At 42.2% G+C, this 24,718-nt stretch overlaps 1 protein-coding gene across 1 annotated transcript in view; it reads left to right on the top strand.

The window, feature by feature from the left end:
• ACTN3 (actinin alpha 3) overlaps window positions 1-24,718 on the top strand; it is a 165,500-nt gene that overhangs the window by 47,151 nt on the left and 93,631 nt on the right. The window contains exons 2-4 of the mRNA XM_033954112.1: window positions 886-1,000; window positions 9,971-10,090; window positions 21,980-22,066. Of these exons, the coding sequence (XP_033810003.1) occupies window positions 886-1,000; window positions 9,971-10,090; window positions 21,980-22,066 (322 nt within the window). The remainder of the gene's footprint in view (window positions 1-885; window positions 1,001-9,970; window positions 10,091-21,979; window positions 22,067-24,718) is intronic.

Genomic DNA, 24,718 nt, shown 5'->3' with positions numbered 1-24,718 from the left:
TTTCAAACTTGTCTTAAGTTTCTCATAACTGTGAATGATTTCTGTATTGTTTATTGATTTGTGGAATACAGAAGGGGAAATGCTTAAAGAGTGGGATCAGGTCACTGAGAAGGCAGATGCTGAAACTGGAGGATGGATAGAAACAGAAAAGGGAGATGTTAAGATGGACAAGGATGCAAGAAGAAGATAGTGGACATGCAGAGAGAAGAAAAGTCAACTGGACAGGAGACATTGCAAAAACAATAACACCACACCGCCCCCCCCCAACAGAGAAATAAAATATTCAGACAACAAAAGTGGAAAAAGTATTTTGTTTTGAATTTATTAGTTGGAATTATGTTGGTATTCTAAGGACAGGTATAATATTTTCAATGATGTTTTTTATATGCTTCATGGCTGGTAAAAGACTACTGTAGGGATAGAATCATAGATAGTAACCCACTCCTAAGATTGCCCTGTATGAGTACTGATATTCAAACACTGCACTCAGTGTTTGTTTTGTTTTTTTGTGCCAACCACAATGTTTAAATTAGTCACACATATATCCAGATAACAGCACTGAATATATGTATAGAGTAGTCTGCAATGCCACTATCTGGAACAGGGGTCTCCAGAGTCCCTCCTCGAGGGCCAAATCCAGTCAGGTTTTTGGGATTTCCCCAATGAATATGCATTGAAAGCAGTACATGCACATAGATCTCATGCATATTCATTGGGGAAATCCCGAAAACCTGACTGGATTCGGCCCTCGAGGAGGGACTTTGGAGACCCCTGATCTGGAAAGTGGTGATATTCAGTCCACTATGTGGACAAATATTTGGATAAATTTAGGACATCTTTTTTGCTGGAACGATGATCCTCAAGCCATTTTCTGTGTCTTTACAGACATTCACTGCATGGTGTAACTCCCATCTGCGAAAAGCTGGCACACAGATCGAAAACATTGAAGATGACTTTAGGAATGGACTGAAACTCATGTTGCTGCTGGAGGTCATCTCTGGTAAGAGAAGAAGCCATCAATGAGCTTCTCAGAATAGGGGATAGGGGCTGAGGGAAGGGAAATGTGGGGCACAGCAAGGGCTGCTGAATAAACTCAGACTGGAAGCATAGGAAGCAGTTTTAAAAGAGTTGCATATCATTTGTACTTGGAAAAAAAAAGAAGATTTTACATGTGTAAATCAGCATGCATAAAAATTTCAGAAAAGGCATAACATACACATTTACATGGTTTTAGTGGATCTGTGAGGGATATTTGCATTTCATACACAAATATGTGAGAAACGCTGTCCACAGGATGAGAAAACTCTGAGACTTTGGGTAAAATAAGACTGGTGAAATTTATTTACTTTTTGGCCAAAAAGGGTGCCCTCTGCACAGACAAATTGCAGATGGACACACTTGGCATATTTCATTCATTGAATATATAGTAATCACCTGAAAATGGAGCTAATTATAATATACCGTATTTGCCGGCGTATAAGACGACTTTTCAGTACCTTAAAATCCTCCCCAAAGTCGGGGGTCGTCTTATACGCCGGGTACTGTTTACATCAGTGTTTGAGATGTTGCCTGGTGTGCCGTACGGTCAGGGCCGCCATCAGGGCAGTACCACCAGTCCTGCATTCAGGGGCCCGGGCTCCCCCAGGGTCCTAGGCCACAGTCTAGGGTAAGCCAAAAGGAATGAAGCATCCAATGTCACTGTTTCAACCCTCATTGCTAGAAACAATTTCCGTTGTTCCTCCGTTTGACAAGTGACATCAGGAAACATCCATATTCTTTTACCATAGAATAATACTTGAGACTGATGAAAATACAATCTAAATAAGGCATTAGCATCTTGTTCAAAAGCAAGTGACACCAGCAAAGTAGCTCTTTCTGTTGATTCTGACAAACTGGTTTGAAGCAGTTCTGAAACATTAAGATTTTCTCTTACATTTGCATTTGTTAACTCAATCTGAGTCTGGATTTCTAATTTCTTTGGCAAATAATATATTTTATTTACTGGTGGAATAGATTCTAAAGGAAATTTCAATATTTCAGTCAAATACTTTTAAAGTAAATCCAGAGTTAGTCATGAGCAAAGATTTAGGAAAGTTAAGCAAGGTTTTATCTTTTACCAATCCAGTTGTCAGAGTTTGGAGATTTTCCAAACTGTCCTTCACTTGTTTCATTTCTGTTGAAAATTCCTCTTGTGTGCCTTCAACCTTTTTACTCAGAGCTTCTACTGTAGTTACAAGCCGAGAAAGATCGTTTGAAGATTTGTTGATTGTAGTATTTAGCGTCTGGCGAGCTTACAGGATGCTCTCCAGAGTCACCGCCTTCGGTAACAGCTGGGATGGCATTTCTGCCATGACTTCCAGAGCATTCTGTTTGTTTGAATTTCCTGTGGCTTCTGCCACTTGAATCGGGGTTTCTCCCACGAGAGTAACTATGCTGGGATCCCCCTGCAGAGCCGCAAAGGGAGCATGGCAAGGCTGCGGCACAGCTAGTGGAGGTGGTAAAGATGTTTCAAAGTCCAATTCTTCAGCTTCTCCTTCTGTCGAAGAAACAGCAGACTGCACTCCGATGCCTGCGTGGGAGCTTGAGGCAACAGTGAACTCCCGAATGGAGCGTTGCACTGGGGAGGACGTCTTGGCCATGGAGGGATGTGCTCGTACACATCCCTTACGTTTTGAATGAGGCATATCGGGCAAGTAAAGGTAAAAGTTGCAACCTCTCTACATTCAATCAGAGATGCTGTTACCAAACCACTGCCATCTTGGAACCTTCCTCAAGGAGGAAACACTTTTTTTTTTGTTTGTTTAGTTTTAGTCTATGGTCCTTCATCCAGGATTCATAAGAACATAAGAACTGCCGCTGCTGGGTCAGACCAGTGGTCCATCTTGCCCAACAGTCCGCTAATGCAGAGGCCCTCTGGTCAAAGACCAGTGCCCTAACTGAGACCAGCCCTACCTGAGTACGCTCCAGTTCAGCAGGAACTTATCTAACTTTGTCTTGAATCCCTGGAGGGTGTTTTCCCCTATGACAGACTCCAGAAGAGCGTTCCAGTTTTCTACCACTCTCTGGGTAAAGAACTTCCTTACATTCGTACGGAATCTATTCCCTTTCAATTTTAGAGAGTGCCCTCTCGTTCTCCCTACCTTGGAGTGCCCTCTCGTTCTCCCTACCTTATCAACTAAGCCTATTCCCTTCAGTACCTTGAATGTTTCGATCATGTCCCCTCTCAATCTCCTCTGTTCGAGGGAGAAAAGGCCCAGTTTCTCTAATCTTTCACTATACGGCAACTCCTCCAGCCCCTTAACCATCTTAGTCAGCCTTCTCTGGACCCTTTCGAGTAGTACCATGTCCTTCTTCATGTACGGCGTCCAGCACTGGTACAGCAGCATGATAACCTTCTCCGATCTGTTCGTGATCCCCTTCATTCCTAGCATTCTGTTCGCCCTTTTCGCCGCTACTGCACATTGAGCGGACGGCTTCATTGACTTGTTGATCAGAACTCCCAATTCTCTTTCCTGGGAGGTCTCTTCAAGTACCGCCTGGGACATCCTGTATTCGTGCATGAGATTTTTGTTATCAACATGTATCACTTTACACTTATCCACGTTGAACCTCATCTGCCATATCGCAGCCCATTCCTCGAGCCTGATTATGCAAATCTTTGCAATCCCCTTGTGTCTTTTCTACTCTGAACAACTTTGTATCGTCCGCAAATTTAATCACCTCACTCGTCGTACCTATGTCCAGATCATTTATAAAGATGTTGAAAAGCACGGGTCCAAGCACTGAGCCTTGCGGCACCCCACTGGTGATGTTCTTCCAGTCTGAGTATTGTCCATTTACCCCCACTCTGTTTCCTTTGCTCTAGTCAGTTTTTAATCCACGTGAGTATTTCACCCTCGATTCTATGGCTTGCAATTTTCCGAATTAGTCGTTCATGTGGAACCTTGTCAAACGCCTTCTGAAAATTCAGATATACAATGTCGATGGTGTCGCCCTTGTCTATCTGCTTGTTTACTCCCTCGAAGTGCAGTAAGTTCGTCAAACAAGATCTGCCTTTGCTGAAACTGTGCTGGCTGGCCTCATCAGACAGTGTCCATCAAGGTGATCAATGATGCGGTCCTTTATCAGCAATTCTATTGCTTTAAAGATATCTTATATTTTTTGGGTTACTTTAGTGTGTTTTTAATGTAATGTAATGTAATTTATTTCTTATATACCGCTACATCCGTTAGGTTCTAAGCGGTTTGAAGAAAATATACATTAAGATTATAAATGAGAAGTAAGAAGGTACTTAAAAAATTCCCTTACTGTCCCGAAGGCTCACAATCTAACTAAAGTACCTGGAAATTAATAATGAAGAGAAAATAAACTGCTAGTAGGAGAGTGATATCGTCCGCATAACTATATGAAGCTATGCCTATTTTGTCTAAGGTTCCTACCAAAGGAGGCAAGATTTAGGAGGCAAGGAGGCAAGGTTGAACAGTAATGGTGAGACCTATGGAATGCCACAAGTATTCAACTAGGCTTCTGATACGCCTTCTATAGTTTTAATCTAATATTTCCTGGATTGAAGGAATCCCTGGAGCCATGTGTAGACCATTCCAGTTATTCCTAATGCTTCCAGTATCCATAATAATCTGGGGTGATCTACCAAGTCAAAGGCTGAGGATATATCAAATTGGATGATTAATATCCTCCCACCTTCACATAGCTGTTGTCTTGCTGTATCTAATAATGTTCTCAGTAATGTCTCTGTACTGTGGTTTGTTCTACTGTAAATCAAGATTGGGTAAGGTATAGTAAGGAGTAATTATCCAAGTATTTTGACAAATGTAATGCTACAAACCCTTTCATGATTTTTATGTATAGGGATATGGAGGCAATTGTCTGTAGTTGGAGAGTAAGGCAATGGATACTCTTTGGTCTTTCAGTATAGGGGTGATGATTATTTTGCTAAAGTCTGTAGGGAACTGACCAACTTACAGCATAGATTGTGTCCAGTCTAAAAATTGTACCCAAAATTGCAGTGAGGATGTTTTTAATAGATATAATGGGCAACAGTCAAGGTCACATGAGGAGCGTGCATACTTCCGATATAAAGCATATGTATGAAGTCAATAGCAAACTAACCTATGCACTTGTAGTAATGATTCCTTTTATGTATTCTTTGATCCTTTGTGTTAAAGATACCAAATTCCCTATAAAAGGGACTGGCTTTTGTCCAGAAATTAGAACATACATTGTCTGCTTTTAAGACTTGTATGTCCTCTATATCAATATATTAATAAACAGTTGTTAAACTGAGCACAGTCTAGTCTATTGTATATTTATTTCCGCAGGTCCACAAATATATGTTTGCCTAGGTGTCCAATATAAAGTTAATCTGATCCTCACTGTGTGTACTTTGCTGTGGAGGACTGGCCTAGTGGTTAGAACAGCTGCTTCAGCACTCTGAGGTTGTGAGTTTGATTCCCACTATAGCTTCTTGTGACCCTGGACAAGTCACTTAACACTTCATTGCCCCAGGTAATAAGTAATAATAATAACAGTTTATATACCGCAGGACCGTGAAGTTCTATGCGGTTTACAATGAATTAGAAAGATTCTACAAATTGAATGGAACATTCATAGTTAGAGATTAGTGGTTAACAGTTTACAAGATCAGATTTGGGGGTGGGATTGTGATGGGGTCTATTGTCCAGATTCGTTACCTAGGTATTTTGAGAACAGGTATGTTTTTAGGTATTTCCTAAATTCACCATAGTTGTTTGTGTGTGTAATTAGTTTTTCCAGGTCTTTGCCCCATAAGGCTGCTTGATACGATAGAAGTTGTTGATGATGTCTCTTAAATTTGCATCCTCTAGCCAGTGGGGAAACGAACTTCAGGTGTGTTCTTCTCTTATGTCTATTGGTTGAGAAGGAGAAGAGGTCAGTTATATATTTAGGGGCTAGACCAGATAGTACCTTGAAGCAGAGACATCCCAGCTTGAACTTCGCACGTGCCTCCATTGGCAGCCAGTGCAGGAGTCGGTAGGAAGGGGTTATGTGATCGGACTTCTTCAACCCGAAGATCAACCTGACTGCTGCATTTTGTATCAGTTGTAGTCTCTGCATTTGCTTCCGGGAGATTGCCAGATGGGCAATGTTACAATAATCAAGGTGGCTTAGTATTAGGGATTGTACCAGAATTCTGAATGCTGAAGCGTCGAAGTATGCTCTAATGCAGTGGTTCCCAACCCTGTCCTGGAGGAACACCAGGCCAATTGGGTTTTCAGGCTAGCCCTAATGAATATGCATGAAGCAAATTTGCATGCCTATCACTTCCATCATATGCAAATCTCTCTCATGCATATTCATTAGGGCTAGCCTGAAAACCCGATTGGCCTGGTGTTCCTCCAGGACAGGGTTGGGAATCACTGCTCTAATGGACCTAAGTTTCCAGAGAGTAAAAAACCCCTTTCTGACTAGGGAGTCCACATTGTCTTTCATGGTTAGACCTTGGTCCAGTATTACCCCTAGAACCTTCATTGTAGGTTGAATAGGGTAGTTGAGATTGTTAATGCTTAGTGGTGTTGTAGTGACAGGTGGGTGTGGCGAGGCTATAAAGAATTTAGTACCTGTTTAAAATATGTAAGCTACTTTGATTGTTACCACACAGAGAAAGTGGTATATCAAGTCCCATCCCACTTTACCCTTTGTAACTGCTATCATGTACACACAGTCCCCCTAATTCTACATATTTGGGTGCATAATTTTGTGGCTAATGCACAAAATTGTACGAGCAAGTTATAGAATAATGCCAAACTTAATTGTTTAGGTGGGTGTAAAGAATGGCACAGTGAAAAAATTTTGCCCCGTCCCCGTGAGTTCAGTCCTTGTTTCCACCCCGTCCCTGCAAACTCAGTCCCGGTCCTTGTCCCTGCCCCATCACCACGAGCTTGGTCCCCATCCCCGTCCCCACAAACCGTCTGATCCCATCTGCACAAGCCTCGAATAGTTAATGATTTTATATTGAATTTATTTTATTAAAGTATAAAAAGAAACAATAGTCTGTACAATTGTCATTTTATAAACACAACTAATACAGAGCAAGGGTCAACAAAACCCCCGTCTCTCCTCCCCTTTACAAATATCCCTTCCACTATTGATAAAACTTTATAAGCCAAATTATTACAGCATGCTACATGGAAAAATCATGCTAACAGAATACCGCAGTCACACATGACAGGAATAGTGTTAGGGGAGTGCAACTAGGGCAACTACTTCCGGTCAGAGAGCCCTAAGCCAGATGGAAGCTAAAGCAACACAGCCTGGGTTTTGCAGTCCCAAATTATGTCTAACACCAGCTCTAGCAGGATACATATTTCAAATCTGATATATTGTAATCACAAAATAGAAAATATATATTTTTTTCTATCTTTTGTTGTCTGGTCATTTTATTCTTCACATCACATTGGTCGCAGGCCTCTGGTTTCTGTTTCCATATGTCTACTCTTAACTCATTTGCCAGGGTCTCCTCACCATTTGACATGTCTTCTTTCTCCATGCTCACCATTCATCTTCTATCTCTGTGTATGTTTTTCTCCCATGTTCAGCAAGCATCTCCCTTCTCTGTCTCCTATACTTCCCTTTCTAGTATTTCCCCTGTGCCCAACTCCCTGCCTTCATTATCTCACCATTCTATGATCCCCTAATCCTGTGTACAGTATCACTCCTCTATATCACTATGCCCCGCCTGTCCAGCATCTTCCTTCTGCGTTCTTATTCTCCATCCATCTTCTCTCTGTGTCCATATACCCTCCCATGTCTAGCATTACCCCTCGGTGGCCATATAGTACCCCCATGCAGATGCAGCATTCTCCTTTTTGTTCCTGTTCCTATGCTCCCATCCATGCCCACCATCTTCCCTCTTTTTGTATATCTCCGTATGTCCAGTTTCTCTTCTCTCTTACACCAATGTGTGTCTCACATTCTCTCTTTCCTCCCTCCCTCTGCTATGTTTAATATTTCACTCACTCTTCCTTAACCCCCCTTGATTCAGCTTTTTTCTTTCCCTTTCCTTCTCTCTCTTCCTCCCTGCAGATATTGCACCTCTCCCTCTTCCCAAGGGTCCACTACCTCTATATCCTTTCTTCAGCACCCAGGTGTGGATCTGGCACCTCTCCCTTCTCTCCAGTTCCACTCCACCCACCACATAGGCCTAGCACCTGTTTCCTTTCCCCCCCAATCCCTAGACTAGATCCAGCAACTGTCTCCCTTCCCTTCAGCTCCAGCGGACCAAGTCCAGAAGCCCAAGCAACTCCCCTCTTCGCGGGTAAAGCAGCAGCCCTCCCCCCTGCAAGTCCAGCAGCCCCCCCTCATGAGTCCAGCAGTCCCCTCCCTATTACCAGTCCAATAGCCCCACAACCCTTGCACCCTCCTGATGGCAGACAGCCCAAAAAAAAAAACCCCAACAACCTGCGAGTGCGACTCATGGGTCAGCCCCTTCACGCCTCTACGGGCAGGCATATCTGCCTGTTGGAACAGAAACTTCCTGCTCGCAAGGCTGCTCAGACCAGAACCTTCTTGCCGCCAAGTCGCTCCTTCCAACGTAACTTCCGGCCAGAAGTTACATCAGAAGGAGGGACTCGGTTACGGTCTGAGCAGCCCTGTGTCATGTGTGTAGGAATTTTCCATTCCAACAGGTTGGTATTCCCGCCCTTTGAGGCGCAAAGGGGCCAACCCAGCAGTCGCACTCGCATGTTTTTGTTTTTTGTTTTTTGTTGTCTGCCATCGGGCGAGAGGATGCGAGGGTTGGGGGCTGTTGGACTGGCAGGAGGGAGGGAGGATGATGAATTCGCAAAGGAGGGGGCTGCTGCTGGACACACGATCGCACCAAGGAGGATGAGGAGGCAACTCACCAGGGACAAGGCCATTCACCGCTCCATGGGGCAGTGAATGGCCTTGTCCCCATACCCGTGGCAACCAGTTTTCCTCCCTGCGGGTTACCCGCGGCTAGCTGCTGGTAACAGTCACCGTATCATTCTCTAGGTGGGTGCTAATTGGCTTTGACTGCCAATAGTGACCCTGTGGTATTAATTGGCACCAGTTTGGAGTTACATCTGTAGCTGTATTTAGGCACTATTCTATAAACTAAGGGCCCGATATTTAGCCAGCGGTGAGCAGCACTTTGACTGCCTGCCACCAGTATTCAACACGGATATTTAATGCTGGATCGTTTCTGGCAAATGGCATTGAATATCCAGGTTTTTCAACGCTGGATTGTGCAGGGCCAATTTTAGACAATATTTAACCTGGCTTAGCAAGAAAAACAGGCCTTCTTTTTATGCAGCCCTATTTGCTCACTAAGCCTGGCTGCTTAAATTCTAAATATCAGGACTTAGTGATCATTGCCAGCTTATTTTTCAGCATTAACCAGGCATTTTCACTGGTGATAACCAGTTACGTGCCACTGAAAATGCCTGGTTACCTACCGCAATGTGAGTTAACTGGTCAGCGGCCAATCCTGGTGGATTAACTTGTGCTGAATATTGACCGGTTAGCACCAAAATTCTATAAGCACAGAACTCCAAAGGGACAGGCACTTAAATTCAAATTTTATAGAATACACAACTAAAAGTATTTAGGCATGAGGATTTACACCAGCGTTTGACATGGCAATCATGCATGCAACTAAAGATTGGTATTCAAATACTGACCTGTTAGTATTCTACAGAGGCTTCAGTGCCCAACTTTGCTGTTACAGAATACTTCCTTAGTGCTTAATTTATTTGTCCCTAATGCTTTGCGCTGTTTCTTGAATCTACACCAGTGTGTTTGTCACACAAATTTTCTAATAGAAACTCTGCAAGGTTTGCTTGTTACCCTTACAGCTAAAAACTTCTTTTACCACAGTGCATACTTTACTGTTCCCCTCCCCCCCCCTTTAGAATTTTGACTTTGATATATTTCCTTTGTTGGTTCCTTCTAGGTGAAAGGTTGCCCAAACCAGACAAGGGCAAGATGCGTTTCCACAAAATTGCCAATGTGAATAAAGCCCTGGACTTTATTGCTAGCAAGGGGGTGAAGTTGGTGTCTATTGGTGCTGAGGGTAAGTCTATTTAACGTGGGTAAGTTTATATCTGAGCATTGTTGCTAGCAAAGGAAAAACGGATATATCAGAGTGCACAAGGTAGTGGTTTCCAATCTTGATATGAATTTCAGGGATAATAAAAATCAGGATTGTATCAAGCTTTAATTGTCCAAAATGTGACATTCCACAGGTACCCCCTACTCCAAACACTTCACCAATGCTAATGAGAGGAAATAGTGGGCTGGGAGCAACTTTTGTACCCCTCCATATTTGTGCCCTGTGCAGTTTCACCACTTGCACTGTCCTTGATACAGTGCTGATTTAATATGCAAATCAAGCAAGTTGCTTGTTCAAATGTCATTGTCGATTAGGCAAAAGTGGCTGTTTCAGCTTTCTTCTGCATCACAATTGAGTCTAGCTTTTCTAAGATCTGCCTGGATTTTATTTTTCAAGTGGGCAAATATTGATGAGCTTCTTTTGTGAATCTTCCTCTTTTACCCTTGTTTCCAATCATCAAATTTGAGTTTCTCTTCTCACATAATATATTTAGGTAGCAATTTTCAAAGAGATTGGCCCCAGTAAATGAGTAATTTATTTAAGGGGGCGAAAAAAAAGTTCCCGCAATACACTACTAGTAGTAATACAACTACCATTATTCTTATCATTTCTGTAGTACTGCTAGATATATGCATGTAAGAGGCAATGCCTGCTCGACAGAGTTTATAACCTATTCAAGACAGGCAAGTATAAAAATCCTAGGTAGGATGAGGGATTCCACACAGGAAAAATTTATAGTCCTGTATGTATGCCCTCATGACACAGACTCAAGGACACTTCCAGAGGAAACTGTACCAGACACTAAGGCCACGCCCTGGAAGATTCTGGCAGTGAAAGAAACTAGTGGCCCCTCAGAACAGACAGAGGTTAGCACTCTAAGAAAAGGAACTCACTGAATTCTTAAATTAAACCTAGGCTTAGTCACAGAGAAAATGTTTCTGTTGACACTGCTTCCATTATACTAGGGGGGGACATGATCGAAACATTCAAGATAATGAAGGGAATAGACTTAGTAGATAAAGACAGGTTGTTCACCCTCTCCAAGGTGAAGAGAATGAGAAGGCACTCTCTAAAGTTAAAAGGGGATAGATTCCATTCAAACATAAGGAAGTTCTTCACCCAGAGAGTGGTAGAAATCTGGAACGCTCTTCTGGAGGCCGTTATAGGGGAAAACACCCTCCAGGGATTCAAGACAAAGTTAGACAAGTTCCTATTGAATCAGAACGTGTGCAGGTAAGGCTAGACTTATTTAGGGCACTGGTCTTTGACCTAAGGGTGCCGCGGGAGCAGACTGCCTGGCACGATGGACCACTGGTCTGACCCAGCAGTGGCAATTCATATGTTCTTAATAGGAAAGGTGCTAGAAAATAATCAAAAGATTCAAAGAGAAAACCCTGTCTATAAGAGGTTAAGAGCTTTTTCAGGCGGATTTCCTGTACCTGGAGAAAATGATTATGAAAATTGTATGGAGCAAACTAGTCAGATGGTGCCAGGGTAGGAGTGCCCTGCCATAGAAAAAAGACGGTGAATAGGCGAAAGCCTAAGGGGCCCAGCTCTACAGATTTTGGAGGCTGTAAAAACGGAAAACCCCTAGGTCTCAGCTGATAAGTGCCTAGTAGAAAGCATATTTGACATTGCAGAAAGTGAGCCTGACTTGTATTTTCGATTTAGAAACACGAGTCAAAAACAGGGAAAGAAAGTTTCAGATTATCTCTGGAGGCTAGAAACTCTGATTAGGAGAGTACACAGGAAAGATAGCTTAGCACCCTCAAGAAAAGACTGTCATGATAGAACAACTAGTAAGAGGTATTCCCCATGCAAACAGAATGATGCATGCATCTGAGGCTCTGTGAGATGAAAACAAAGCCTCTTGGGTTTTTACAGTTGCTCAAATATGTCAGAGAGAAAGAGGAACAGGAGTCAGCAAGTCTGGCTTGGGAAGGGGTAAAGAAAATCCCTGAACTGCCTGCCAAGTCTTTTGCCCAAATGAATGAAGTGGCTTGCTTAACAGAGTCTATCAGGCAATTATAAAAAGAAATAGCATTCTTGAGAACACATGATAGTGCTATGCCTATTCCAAAGGCTGAGAGAGAAGTAGTGACTATGAACCAAGAGAAAAATTTGCAGAATCTAGTGGCCAAGCTGTGCTAAGAAGTTGCAGCCCTAAAGTAGGTGCAATTGTGCAAAAGAGATAGTCACAGAGAATTCTGGAAAAGATAAGAAGTACTGTGAGACTCAAATATCACCCAATTCATACCATTATAACAGTAATGAAAGGAAGTCGCTGGCAAAATAGTAATCCCACTGGTTGCAGAGTGTGACGTGGGGCCCCACATGGTACTAAGTTCACCAAGCAGGAAAACTCTAGTGAAGGAGCACCTGGAGACCTGCAATGCAAACAGCTCCATGATTCTGCCTCTACTACACCAAAAGGCTTGATTGGATCTACAACAGTAGTCTCCATGAAAGTTGAAGGGAGACCAGTGTTGGCTTCTACTGACAGTTGACTGCCCAACATAGTGCATACAGATGCTAGCCAAGAAGGGTTAGGTACAGTATTGTACTAGGAGTATTCAGAGGGTATGAGGCCTGTCACATTTGCCAGCCAAAAATTACCTGAACCTAAAAAGAAGCATCCAGCTCACCAACTGGAATTCCGGGCATTGAAGTGGGCTGTAGTAAACAAATTCCATGACTATCTATATGGTGCCAAATTCACAGTATGTACTGACAACAATCCATTTGCATATGTGCTGTAGCTGCACTAGCTACATATGACTTCAGTGTGAAATACTGCCCAGGAAAAATAAACATTGATGCTGATAATTTGGATAATTTCCTAAAATAGAAGTCCATAGGCTATTATTGAGATGACTTGGGGGGGGGGGGGTTTGACTAAAAGCTCCGCCCTAGATCCCACACCAGATCTACCCAAGCTCTACCCCATACTCCGCCTCCCATAATGACAGTACTTGTAAATGCCATTTCTTCCATTTTTCATATACTGTACACACAATATAATCTTATTAACATAATGGTAACCACAAAATTAAACTACACAAATTACACTCTTTTTCCCCTTCCCACCCCTGCACAGCATTTCTTTCTTTCTGCTCCACCCCCATATGCAATGTCTCCCTCTCTTTCACTGTCCACCATATCTCTCTCTCTCATTCCCTCACTGCAAAGGGAGTAGGGAAAGAGAGAGAGAGGGAGGGATCCAGGGTGCATCTCTCCAACTCCCTTTACTGCCACATCCAACATTTCTCCCTCTCTTATCCCCTGGACTGCGTGCAACATCTTTTGCCCCTGCCCACCAGCCCCTTGCCCAACATCTCTGTAGACTAAAACTTTCCGAGAAATTATTATTAATATACAATCTAGCAGCAGGGGAGCTATACAATGTTTGAATCATTTGTATAAATCCTAAACCTATACCAAAACATTCAATTGCTTGATACATGAAAGTTCACTCCACTCGATCAAAGGCCTTCTCTGCATCCAAGGATAGAGAAAAGGCCTGGTCATTCATGGCTTTTGATAAATTTAACATATGTAAAACCAACCTGGTATTAGAAGAACGTAAGCAACAAACCCTGTTTGATGCATTGCAATAATAAAGGGGAGAGCCTTAGCCAAGCGCAAAGCCAATGTCTTAGCCAAAAGTTTTCCATCTACACTGATTAAAGAAATAGGCCTGTAGTTTGAAACCAATGTGGGATCTTTATTTGGCTTTGGTAAAACTATAGTTAATGACTCTGCCATAGTACCTGATATAAATATAACAAATATGGTAACAGGGTATTTTGAAATGATTTATAAAACTCTATCGTGAAACCATCCCCACCTGGAGCGGATCCAACTCTAAGAGACTTCAACGCTGTTTGTAATTCTTTTAGTGATATTGGCTTTTCTAAACTTTCTTGAATGAAGGGAATCTTCGGGATCCCAGTCAGCATGGATTCACCAAGGGTAGGTCCTGCCAATCCAATCTCATCAGCTTCTTTGACTGGGTAACAAGAAAGTTGGACTTGGGAGAGTCTTTGGACGTCGTGTACCTGGACTTGGGAAGCTTTTGACAGTGTCCCACACCGCAGGCTGCTAAGTAAGATGGAATCAATGGGGTTAGGAGAGACACTAACTGCACGGGTCAATGATTGGCTGAGTGGCAGACTTCAGAGGGTGGTGGTTAATGGTACCCTCTCTAAAACATTGGAGGTGACCAGTGGAGTGCCGCAGGGCTCGGTCCTGGGTCCACTCCTTTTCAACATATTCATAAGGGATCTGACTCAAGGGCTTCAAGGTAAAATAACACTATTCGCCGATGACGCCAAACTATGTAATATATTAAGTGAATGCAGTTTACAGAATTATATGGTGCAGGACCCATTTTAACTGGGTCCTGCGCCATATAATTCTGTAAATTTACATTGGAAAGTTGGTCCTCAACCTGGCAGCTAGGCTTCAATGCTAAGAAATGTAAGGTCATGCACCTCGGAAGCGGAAATCCATGCAGGACGTACTTCTTGAACAGAGAAACTTTAACTAGGACTTCAGCAGAACGAGATTTAGGAGTAATCATCAGTGCAGACATGAAAACTGCCAATCAAGTGGAGAAGGCTTAATCTAAGGCAAGGCAGATATTGGGTTGTATCAATAGAAGTTTCGTCAGCCGAAAGCCTGAAGTCATAATGCCATTGTACAGGGCCATGGTGAGACCTCATCTGGAGTACTGTGTGCAATTCTGGAGGCCACATTACAGTAAAGATGTGCGCAGAATTGAATCGGTTCAGCAGACGGCCACCAGGATGATCTCGGGGCTCAAGGGTCTCGTACGAAGAGAGACTGAACAAATTGCAGCTCTACACTCTCGAGGAATGTAGGGAGAGGGGAAACATGATCGAAACATTTAAGTACCTCACGGGACGTGTCGAAGTGGAAGATGATATTTTCTTTCTCAAGGGACCCTCGGCCACAAGAGGGCACCCGCTCAAACTCAGGGGCAGAAAATTTCATGGCGACACCAGAAAGTATTTCTTCACAGAGAGAATGGTTGATCATTGGAACAAGCTTCCAGTGCAGGTGATCGAGGCAGACAGCGTGCCAGACTTTAAGAATAAATGGGATACCCATGTGGGATCCCTTCGAGGGTCAAGATAAGGAAATTGGGTCATTAGGGCATAGACAGGGGGTGGGTAAGCAGAGTGGGCAGACTTGATGAGCTGTAGCCCTTTTCTGCCGTCATCTTCTATGTTTCTATGTCTATGTTTCTATGTTTCTTTTATATGTTCAGGAATTTTTGGTCCCTTAATTAGGTTTAAAAATTCTAAACCATCCTTTTCTTTATCTAAATAAGGCTCAGAAGAATATAAAGTTTTATAAAATTCCAAAAATTGTTTTAAAATAAGTCCAATTTGAGAATAAGTAGTACCGGGTAAAGCTTTGGATTCTTGCCCAGAAATAACTAAGAAGAAAAAATTAAAAAAAAAAAAAAATTGAATCAGGTTGGGCAGACTGGATGGACCATTCGGGTCTTTATCTGCCATCATCTACTATGTTGCAGTTGGAACCCAAGCACAGTACTATGTTACCTTTTTTATCCTTTACTACAATTATTTTTGTTTTTCTTTTTTTTGCTTTAAGATAATTTGCCAATAATCTTCCCGTCTTATTTGAATTTCCATAATACAAAACTTGTTAAGCGAATACCGGTAAGTCTTTTCTTATCAATTTAGAAGAAATCTCATTATATTTACCTTTAGCTTTTAAAAGAGCCTGTAACGTAGAATATTCCCATTTATCAATCAATTTTGACTCCAAAAGCTTAATTTCTTGTTCCAAATTGGAAAATTGTCTTTTAATTTGTTTTCTAATATATGCCGAAAATGAAATAATTTGACCTCTCATGGTTCCCTTAAAAGCATCCCATAGAGTTTCCATGGAGATATCTTCTGTATTGTTAAATTGGAAATCATTTATTTTTGACTGAATTTCCTCAATAAAAGTTGGCTCTGCAAGCAGTATATTATCAAATCGCCATACAGATCTACTATTATCTTGATCAACTATTTTAAATTCAATCCACACACCCCCATGATCAGACAAAATAATTGGATCTATGGAGGCTTGTGTTACCTGTTGAACTAATTGATTTGAAACAAAAATATAATCTATTTTTGAAAAAGATTTGTGAACTTGGGAACAAAATGAAAATTCCCGATCATTAAAATGAAGAATTTGCCATATATCTTTTAAATCACAAGTTTGTACCAAATTATCTAATCCTAATGACTTCATAATTCTACTAGGATTTTTATCCATTAAAGGATCCATAACAGCGTTAAAATCCCCTGCCACAACTAAATTAGAAGCAGCCAGTGGTAGTATCAATTGTTGTAGAGATTTAAAAAATTCAATTTGGTTCGAATTAGGTGCATATACATTGAAAAGGGCCAGTATATGATTTCCCAAGCTCATTTCTACATGTAACCATCTCCCTAAAGGATCAGCAGCAATCAAATTAAACATAGCAGTGCATTTTTTTATTCACCAAAATTGCTACACCAGCCTTCTTTCCCACAGCAGGGGCAAAAAAACAATGTTTTACCCAACCCCCTTCTAGTTTCTTGGACTCTAAAGCCGACAGATATGTCTCCTGGATATAACAAATATCTACATTCTGTTGTTTCAAAAACAAAAGTATTTTCTTCCTTTTAATTGGATGATTGAGGCCGTTAACATTTAATGAGAATATTTTAAACTCCCTTCTGAAGTTTTCCTCCAGGACATATAAACCCAATCAAATATTTCAAAATATTATGATTTCCCTGTAAATACTCCTCCCTCAATTTAAAACCTAAAACATAATACCTATCCCCCCAAACCCCCTCCCAAATCTCTTTTCTTCCTTTGATTCTTTGAACAATATAATTCTAAGACCCCTAAAACCCATTCCTTTTCCCTCCCCCAGGCATTCTACTTTAATTTTTCCCTCTATATTATTACAATTAAACAACCCAAATTAAATAAAATTCTTTCTAAATAGTAAATCATTAGATAATTACTTTTGAAACAATGAACCCCTATAATAAACCCTTTAATAAGAATAATTTCAATCAATCCTATAGAACTAAAGCTTTTCATAAATATCTAAGTGAACTTTATTCATAAATTGAATAATTAAATATTACAGCATATTATCCACATAAAACAATTTTTCATTCATTTTTAAGAATCTCCCTTTCAATTAATTTTCTCGATCCTATTATTTTAATTTATGCTTATCTAATATCCCCTTCAATTAGAATCTATTTTTTTTTAAAAAACCATTTTAAATTAATATATGTAATAAATGACTTTCAATATTGCTAAAATGAATATTACAATATCTATAAGATCTCTTTTGTCCCTTTCATATAATAAAATTGATCATTCCCAAAAGAATAAAATATTTCATAAGTATCTTATTAATACCTATCCTTAAAAGGTAAATAAATAAATATTAAGGTATATTAATAATTAAAGAAAATAATAAATTACATAAACAAATGCATTAAATTAATATTGCCATCTCTTCCTCTATGAATTACTTATATATAAATAATTTACCCATTCCATACTCTATATAATAACCTGCACCCATCTGGCCAATTCAGACCTGCTCTCATATGATAACAGTGTCTCCCCTTCATTTGATAAAGAGCACTCTAACTCTCATAGGCTTTTTCCCAGGCTCCAAGTGTGCTTGAGCCTATTTGGGAACCTTGTACAAATTTCAACTGCAGATGATTTGATTTCCTACATTGGCATATTTGTAACTGCTTTGTGTGTGCTTTGTGTGTGTGTGAATTCTTTTATAAAATGAATCTGGGGAGAGGGTACCAGTTAAAATGGGTATATGCAACAGGAGGAATGGAAGTGGGGGAGTCTCAACTCTAACAAGGGAGGCTTTGGTATTTCTTTGACATGCCTGCGTTGTTGTGATCCTAAAATAGAAGGGCATCCAGGTAGTCACTTATCAAAGGGCGCATCAGGTAGGATTACAGGCAGCAGAATCATGGCCCCCATCAATCTTTGCTCCATACAGTGAGATGGGGACAGGTAGGAAGTTTTTTGTAACTGGTCTTCCTAACTGAAAGGCTGCTCTGCTGCCCCTTACTATTGGTGTTCTAGCAGTTGTAGTTCCTTCTTTTGTGAAGCTAGGGCAGGAGAGCCCAGTCTGCCAGGAATCCACTTTCAGCAGAGTAAAGCCACTAGATCTCTCTTCTCACTCAAATGCTATTCAGGGCATAGGCAGTGCCTTGTCCCTTTAAGGGACTGGGGTGGTGTGGCCACTTTAAGACTGGGCCTCTGCCCAGTGCTTCTGGAGGCAGCTGTGAGGCGTGAGTGGCATCAGGGGACAGCGTGGCCAGGGCGGCCTTGCTAATTGAAACATGTCGGTGGCTCATTGACGTCTCAGCTCTGGTTTCAGGGCAAATTCAGACCACAAAGCTGATTGCTGGTTTCACATCGCACGGAAAAAAACAATGGAAGCCTGCAGCTGAGGATTTACTGCAAATCCAGAGGCAGCTTTAACCCTTGACTGCCCGGCACTGTCCAGTGTGAAAGAGCCAGTCTCGCTCCTGACTCCTTGCTACCTGAGACTGACTATTGATTCCTTTACCGCAGTTATTCAGGACAGTGGCAGCGTCAGTCTTCAGTATCTCTTCCTTTATTTTAACTCTCCTGTAACGCGACATTTCCTATAGGCAGTGCACATCGCTGTAATAGGCTCTCCTCCTCCACCAACAAATCGGCTTCGCTCTTATCAGAAGGGGGGCGGGACCCAGCAATTGATGCACCGGAATATAACTCCAGGCTTGTGTCTGCTCTCCCTCGCCGACCTGCAACTCATTCTCTCAAGCAGGATTTCACCGGAAGCAGTTCTGGCATCAGAACAGATTGATTCAATAACAGCCACTGATGATTCCAGAAAAGACACTCTGGGCTTCCAATCTCTTTTTAGAATGAAGACAGTATCGAGTGTTCCTTCCACTTCTTTCATCATCAGGTATAAATTTGTATATGATTATATTAATGAGATGGAACTTTCTTATTAGATTTAGATTCTTCTTTTTATTTGAATGAGAAAATAAAACTGCTCTTAGAGTTCTTTTACAATTAAAAGAAACTGCATACTTTTGGAATGTCCATCTTTATGTACGTAATAAATCATGTATAACCAAAATCTTATAATTATTCTTTTAATTTTCTTTTTAGTTTAGTAAACCCTAATAATAAATGAATTGCATAATATAAAAATAAAAGCACTGTTTCCACTTACAGAGTTACACATTCAATTCATTGGAGTTTCTTGAGATGACAAAAATTCCTTTAATTTTTCTTTATCATCAAATTGGTAATATTTGTCTCTTAGTGTGACCCTCATCAATGCAGGATAATACAGCCCATACTTGGCCCCTATATCTCTTAATAGCAGAAATTTCTTGCGCTGCTGTACAGTCTCTTTGGCAAAGTCTGGGACAAACATTAACTTTGAGTCTTTATAAGTCAATGTTTTTGTTTCCTTTGCCACTTTTACATGCTGAAAACGCAGTAAATGTAATGTTATTGGCCTGGGTTTGTCCTGATTTTGTGGTCTCTTCCCTTGTATCCTGTGAGCCCTTTCTATTTCAATAGGCATAGTTACCTTGATTGGAAGTATTTTTGGTATTAATTCTTCAAGAAAAGATATGTTTCTTCCTTCAGTCTCTTCCTTTAAACCAAGGATTCTTATATTCTGCCTTCTTGTGTGGTTCTTAATATCTGTCATCTTCTTTTAGGATCTTATGATCTTCTTTGTAATCCTTCTGCACTTGTTCAATTTTCTCCACTCTGTCTTCTACTTTATCCATTCTGTTGTTAATCACATCAAACTTATTCATAATCTCCATTTCTTTCTTCAACCCAGTCAAAGTTAAACTGATGTTCCTTAATTCCTTCATTACCTCAATCATATCCAAAGCGTCCATTGGTAAAGGGGTCTCACTAGAAGTATGTGGATCCTCTTTTAACCTTTTTGCTTTTCCTGCAGACTTTGTAGAATTTTCTTGTAACTTCTGCTTGCTAGAAGCCATAAGTACAGGATTTTTCAGATGAGTAGAAGAAAATTTATGACTCTGAAATCCAGCAATTGATGCCTAGAGGAGGGAGCACAACAGCTAACCAGCCATCTACCACGTCTCCAAGTTCTCCCTCAATATAATTGTATTAACAACACATAATGGTTAACCACAAAAGTAAAATACACAAAGCTCACTGTATGCTTTTTAACATTCATTCCTACCAGAAAACAGATAACCCCATGCAAATGCAGGACCAAAACCTAAAAGTACTAATAGCAGTATAACCCCAGAGGAAAAGAAACAAATGCATTTCTTTCTGAACAGACAAATCAATCACTAAATAAAAAAAACCAGACACATCAATCACTAAATAAAAAAAATAAAAGCATTTCCCCTACCATTGTTGTCCCTCTCTCTCTATGTGCCTTGCCTTCTGGGCTGCCCCCCGGTATTATCTTTGGGCCGGTACACTGTGCGATCAACGCAGTGTCTTCGGGCTGGCTCCCTGAGTGCTGCATTGCACAAAGCTATGGGAAGCGGCTCCACGTGAGCGTCCTGTGCCTCATCTAGAAGCCTTCCCTCTGACATTGTGACATCAGAGAGAAGGCTTCCGGTTCAGGCGCAGGTGTCTTTCCCATGGCTTTGTGCACTGCAGCACTCAGGAAGCTGGCCCGAAGACGCCGCGTTGATCGCACCGTGGACTGGCGGCTGAAGAACGCTGTTTTGGGCCCGATGGATGTGCCGACCCTGCGGACTGGCACCGGTCCATGGACCGGCGGTTGAGGAACCACTGCCTAAGACCATCGGAAATACGTGTTTTCTGATGGTCTTAGGCGACCCCTGTGAAAGGGTTGTTCAACCTCCCAATGGGGTCGCAACCCACAGGTTGAGATCCACTGGTGTAGAGGGAGACAGAACTGCAGTTGGTGTGAGAAAGGGAAGGAACAGTTTGAGGTAGGGAGAAACAGCCTTCCCTCTCTGTGGTTAATGATTTTGTGGGAGCTGGCAGAGAATTTCTATAAACAGCTAGCTACTTCTATACTTATAGCTCTAGGGATCAGTGACCCAGAACCTTGAATATACTGGTAAAGGGGAATTTCTATTTGTCTTATTTACCCTCTTTTTACCTAATAGTGTTCTTCTGCCCTGCCTTCTATGGACATAACTAGTCATAGGGTACCATAGGAGGCCAGGGGTTACACAAGGGGTAAGGAAGTTTCATTTATTATGGCTAAAGTACCCAGTGTTAGGATAGTTGAAGGCCCTGATATTTTTTACATACTGTAAATCACTTCACTGGAAGCTATTCTGTTGGTTGACTTGATTGACAGCCCATCTTTGAACATCTGCTAGCAACATGAAATAAGCAAAGAGGATCTTTAGAGGCAAATAGCTAAGGGCGAGAGACAGCTGGGGGCTATGGCACTGTGCTTGGAATAGTATTGACAGATGAGGGGGTCTAAATGGTCCTCACCTGCCATCATAATCTTTAGCATTGATGGAGTTGGGAGAAAGAGTATTTCAAACAATCTACTCTGCACTTTAGCTATGAAGATTTGGTAATGTAAGAGTTGAATTGAAATGCATTTGTAGATTGAGATAACTGTGGTGTAAAATGTTTGGCATGTGGCCTTAGAGGTGCGAAGTATTAACACTATGAGATATTCAAGATGTAAGCTGTTTACACTGTGGTATTTGAAGTACCAGGTATTTACAGTGTAAAATGTGGCATGTACTCTCTTTGCAGAAATTGTTGATGGAAATCTGAAGATGACGCTGGGTATGATTTGGACGATTATTCTGCGTTTTGCCATTCAAGACATTTCTGTGGAAGGTAAATATCAGAGGATAGTTAAGTCTGTGCAAAGGGCTTTCTGATGTTATTTAGTTTGGGGGGGCCAGGTATTTGGGAAATGCTGTGTCAGAGATCTCACTAGTAGTGCTGCCTGATTCATGATTCAAATCGGTTCACCAATTCACTTCGGGTGAATCGATTCGAATCGATTCAAAACAAAAAAAAATTGGCTTCCCGATTCGGGCCCTCCCCCCTCGCCCCCTAAAGCAGGAGCGGCAGCGCTGCTCTTGTTGGCCGGCCACTGCTGCAGCTGCTTTAGAGGGCAAGGAAGGAGGGTCAGTCAGGAAGTGCTGCTGTCGGCTTCCCCCCTGGCCTCCCCAAAGGACTGTGTATCCCCCCCCCCCCGGGAAGGCCTCCATGTTCCCCCTGGCCTCTCTGCACCGTTTACCTTATAGTTTCAGCCTGCAGCGAAGATCACGGTTACAGCGTCTTCGTCTTTGCAAAGTGCTTTGAGCTGTTTCCTCCACCACGATCCTGCCTTTGACGTCAGAGGAGGGATGGGACTGCAGCAGAGGAAACAGCTCAAAGAACTTTGCAAAGACGCTGTAACTGAGATCTTCGCTGCAGGCTGAAACTATAAGGTAAATGGTGCAGGGAGGCCAGGGGGAACACGGAGGCCTTCCCGGGGGGGGTGCGCTGTCCATTGGGGGGGACAGTCCTTCAGGGGGGCAGGCTTTCAACGGGGGAACAGGCCTTTAAGGGGGGTGCAGACCTTTAAGGAAAGGGGATAGGCTTTTGAAGGGGAGACAGGCCAGGGATGGTGGCACAGACCTTCAGGGGGGGACAAGCCTTCAAGGGGGAGACAGACCTTCAAGGGGGAATAGACCTTCAAGGGGGGATAGACCTTCAAGGGGGATACAGGCCAGGGATGGTGGTATAGGCCTTCAGGGGGGACAGGCAGGCCTTCAGGGGTGTGGTGCAGGCCTTCAGGGAAGAACAGACCTTCAGGGGAGGGGGCCCTGGTGTAGAAGTACACGGAGGGAAGGAGGGAAGAGGGTTCAAAGAAACGTGCATATGCCAGACTTTGGGGGGGAAGAAATAATGGGTCTAAAAATAGAGGAGACAATGGGATTTATGGAGGGAAGGAACAGAAAGGGGGAGAAGTTGGACACAAGGGATGGTGTGGAGGGGGGATAGAGATACTGGATAGGAGAGTAGTTGGGAAAAGAAAGGGAGAGATGGTGGACCCTGGGGTGGTGGGGAAGGAGGGAGAGATGCTGGATGAAAGGGTAGTTAAGAAAAGATGGATCTGTGGATGGAGGCGAAAAAAAAAAGAAAGATGCCAGACCTCCGGGGGAGGGAAGGGAAATGGAAGGGGAGGACAGAGATGGCAGATGGATGGTTAGCACGGAGAAAGAAGAAAGAAGAAGACCCTGGCAAGCAAGTTATCAGAAGACAACCAGAGCCTGGGACCAACAAGATTTGAATAATGACAGACAACAAAAGATAGAAAAACTAATTTTATTTTCCATTTTGTGATTACAATATGTCAGATTTGAAACGTGTATCCTGCCAGAGCTGGTGTTAGACCACAAACGTGAGCTAGGATTTAACAGAGGAAAAGTCTTTTTTGTTTGTTTATTTTGTTTACTCCACAGCACCAGTGTGGTTAGGAGAAGGCAAAGGGGGTGAAAAGGCTATAAAATAAATCCACCAGGATGTTTGAAAAAACCACCCAATTGGGCAGGAAAATCGAATCAAATCGAAAAATCAATTCAATAGGCTGAATCGAATCGAATCGAATCAAATTTTTTTTCCTGAATCGGGCAGCATTACTCACTAGTGTAACCCTGGATACTGGTGATCACTTAGGCATCTGCCTAGAACATGCCCTAGGTGGTGGGAACTGGGAGCTGGATGCACTAAAAACAGACATTAAAACTGTGTGGGTCGCTGTGGGTCAATTTTTTTTTTTTTGGTCCAATATCCCAACTGTGATCAATTCTTAAATGGCTTTACATGCAAATGAGCTTGTCGGATGTCTGCCGTAATCCAACCCCACTAGTCGTTGGAAAACTGACTCTGACACATGCACAGAGCCGGTAGGGAAATCCCGAACAGCTGAATTGCAAGGGAAGCCTCGAAGCAGCCTTCTGCCGCTCATCTGTTTGGGGCAGGAAGCCTTTTTTTCTTTTATTAGTGGCCACAGTGTTACCCACACACAATATCTGTCTGCATCAACACAAAAAAACAAAGTTGTGTGGTCCACTCTCCGACGACAACCACAGTCCCTCCAATGAGAATGGCACCCCTTGATGACAGCTGCTGAATCTCCCTCCCCCCAACAATGACGGTTAACCCTCCAATGATGCAAACGGTCCCCCAAAAAATAAGACAGGAAGGATTCTCACTCCATTCTTCCTCAGCAACCCTAGTGCATCCAGGCCACTGGGACCCCCTGCCCTAAGCCGCCCTCCCACCAACAAATACCTAAAGGAAAGCCCTTGTGGGCTGGGTGGAGTCAGCTCAGAATCCCTCTTAGCTCAAGCACATATCCCCCCGCTCCCCCATAGCTTTTTTTTGAAGACCTGCACCTTGAATTCGAGGTGTTTTGAGGCAGATAAAGGCTTTTATTTTCAAATCAGGAAATTCAAGATGGCCGCTGCTACAGTGATTTTAGTGCCAAAAATG

Source organism: Geotrypetes seraphini, chromosome 8, assembly GCF_902459505.1.
Source record: "Geotrypetes seraphini chromosome 8, aGeoSer1.1, whole genome shotgun sequence".
Classification (NCBI taxonomy): Eukaryota; Metazoa; Chordata; class Amphibia; order Gymnophiona; family Dermophiidae; genus Geotrypetes; species Geotrypetes seraphini.
The sequence above is the reverse complement of the archived record's forward strand: the minus strand, read 5'-3'. Positions and strand labels throughout refer to the sequence as shown.